The sequence below is a fragment of the Malania oleifera genome, chromosome 13 (assembly GCF_029873635.1).
Source record: "Malania oleifera isolate guangnan ecotype guangnan chromosome 13, ASM2987363v1, whole genome shotgun sequence".
Classification (NCBI taxonomy): domain Eukaryota; kingdom Viridiplantae; phylum Streptophyta; class Magnoliopsida; order Santalales; family Ximeniaceae; genus Malania; species Malania oleifera.
The window spans coordinates 16401764-16404710 of record NC_080429.1 but is presented as its reverse complement, the minus strand read 5'-3'; the positions used below and the strand labels follow the sequence as shown (position 1 = coordinate 16404710).

The 2947-nt window shown below is 37.8% G+C and overlaps 1 protein-coding gene across 1 annotated transcript; it reads left to right on the top strand.

Annotated features, from left to right (window-relative positions):
* Positions 1-230: 230 nt before the first annotated feature.
* LOC131145705 (PTI1-like tyrosine-protein kinase At3g15890) lies at positions 231-2323 on the top strand. The gene is made up of 4 exons (XM_058094903.1): positions 231-283; positions 481-634; positions 761-1026; positions 1825-2323. Exons 1-4 carry the CDS (start codon positions 231-233, stop codon positions 2321-2323), a joined length of 972 nt encoding a protein of 323 aa, XP_057950886.1.
* The last annotated feature ends 624 nt before the right edge of the window (positions 2324-2947 follow it).

The following is a 2947-nucleotide window of genomic DNA, read 5'->3' as shown; positions in this document are numbered from 1 at the left end:
CATCAAACTCCTCCATCCATCCATCCACTGGGCTGCATCCATCTGTAATAGTCCAATTCAACCTCGACTTCCATAGCCTAGCTATAGCTAGATCCAGCTTGCTTGCTTGCTGCATGCCTTAATTTCACCGGCCATAAGATCGAGCAGCAGTTCGATCGATCTCTGGCCTTCCTCGATCTTGTACTGTCCAAATTAAATCACATGTGTGTGTACATATATGTTTAAAAACAATGATCCAGAGATACTTCCGTTGCTTGTCTGGGGACCAATCTGATCAGATCAGGTATGCAAGTTTTCTTCTTCTTCTTCTTCTTCTTCTTCTTTTTATTATTATTATTATTATTATTATTATTATTATTATTATTATTATTATTATTATTATTATGTTGTTTGCATATTGAGACATATACATGGATGATGAGAAGGTCATGGATATGATCTGAATTGGTTAATGATGTGTGGGTGCATGGGTGAATGCAGTGGGAGCAGGAGTAATAGGCAGAAGAAGGGAGGGTGGGAAATATACAGTTGGAAGGAGCTGATGAAAGCCACAAACAACTTCAATGAGGACAACAAGATCGGGGAGGGCGCTTTTGGTGATGTTTATTGGGGTCATACTTCTAAAGGCGTCGAGGCATGCATGCATCCATCCCTGCTTTAATTTCTTCTTCTTCTTCTTCTTCTTCTTCTTCTTCTATATATATATATATATATATGAAAATGTGAATTATATAAGCGAATGCGAGAAAGTGTGGTGCAGATAGCGGTGAAGAGGGTGAAGCATGCGATGAGCAAAAGAGCAGAGATGGGGTTTGCAGCGGAAGTGGAGGTACTGGGGAGGGTGAGGCACAAGAACCTGCTGGGGCTGAGGGGATTCTACGCCGGTGGGGATGAGAAGCTGATCGTATATGATTACATGCCTAATCACACCTTAACCGCTCACCTCCATGGCCAACTCTCCAACCATTTCATCTTAGATTGGCCCCGTCGAATGACCATTGCCGTCGGATCTGCGGAGGCACTCGCGTGAGTACATATTCATTTATCCAAAAACTGCAAAAAGAACTTGGAAATATATTGCACTCAGCTCTATTAAATCTGTGCCATGCTTGCAAGTGGAAAGTCAAATAGCTTACACGGCACAATTTTAATGGCCGGTGAGGGCATAATACCTTTTTCTATTATACAATTCATGATCACTTTTGGGTAAAAGAGACTTGACTTGTGGTTCACGAGTTGGGTAACATGAAACACACAAATCTATCTATCTTATATTTGGGTCTCCTTAGTGGTGAAAAATTATTTCTATTTTTCAGTTTTAGTGCTTGAAGAATTACAGAACTACCATCTTGTTCTTTGTTTTCCTCACATTTAATTATGTTAAATTTTTTTTGATCAAAATGTTAAATACTGAAAAATAAGATAATATTTTTTATTATTTGAAAAAATTAAAAATATTTTTTTATATTACTTTTGAAAGCATGAATTTCGAACCTTAAATTTCAATTTGAATGAATTTAAACAAATTTTAATACAATTTTATATTACATCATATCCAATCATTTCGAATCTTAAAATTGTATTAGATTTGAATAAAATATAACACAAAATTATACTAAAATTTAACCAAATTTAAAATCAAAATCCGAAATTCATACTCCCAAATTTGACAATGCTTGAAAAGGACTTGAATTTGAATTTGTATTGGATTGAGATAAAATATTTACATTAAAATTTATCAAAAATCTTGAAAATTCATGCTATCAAACAAAAGGTCAAATTACTTACACCTATTAGTATTATTATTATTATTATCAATTGAAGGTATCTGCACCGCGAGGCAAACCCTCACATAATACACCGAGACATAAAGGCGAGCAATGTCCTTTTGGATTCGGAGTTCGAAGCAAAAATTGCTGATTTCGGTTTCGCCAAGCTCATCCCGGACGGTGCGACCCAATTGACCACCCGGGTCAAGGGAACTCTCGGGTACTTGGCTCCGGAATACGCCATGTGGGGCAAGGTTTCCGAGAGCTGCGACGTTTACAGCTTCGGCATTTTACTTCTAGAAATCATTAGCGCAAAACGACCCATAGGCAAGCTCCCGAGCGGCGCAAAGATCCATATTTTGAAATGGGCTGCCCCGTTTGTTCGAAAGGGTGCCTTTGACCGAATAGTTGACCCGAGGTTGCAGGGTCGGTTCGATCGCGCGCAGATGAAATCGGCGGTGCTGACGGCGATGAGATGCACCGATGACGATCCGCAGAAACGGCCGAGCATGGCGGAGGTGGTGGAGTGGCTCAAGGGCGGCTTGCAGAGATGAGAGGAGATAATAGCGTCGAAGACCATGGTGAAAACGAATGCTAATATCTAATTGTAATTGTGAGATTTGAAATAAATATTTATATATTTTTTTTCTTGAGCTTAATTAATTTGGTACTATTTGTGTCGTGTATCCAAACAAGTTGGGGGAGTAAATAATTTTAGTTTTTCATTTTTTAAATATAAATATAGCTGAAATGATGTGTTTAAGTAAACATTTTTTTTAAAAAAAAACTTTTAGAAAGTCCATTTTAAACTTTTTTAAAAGACTTGGTAAACAAATTTTAAAAATTAAAATTATATAAATTCTGATATAGTCAAAAATTAGTTCGCTCAAATTTGACAAATATGCCCATGGAGGCGAGCAGTCACAAGGTCGGCTTTCGATGACATTGGATATCTCGCGTAACTCCCACTTAACAAACAATAATCCGTAGTACAGTTATGAGGGCTGCAATTGATAACTTGCCTAACCGCCCATAAACTATTAGCAATCCATGAGTTGCTTGTAACCCCTCTTTAGACATAATGACACCTTATGCATGTCAGGTTGGGAGAAGGCTTGTCCTCGTTACTATAAAAAGGAGATCATAGGGGAAGGTAAGTATCTCATTCTCACTCATTC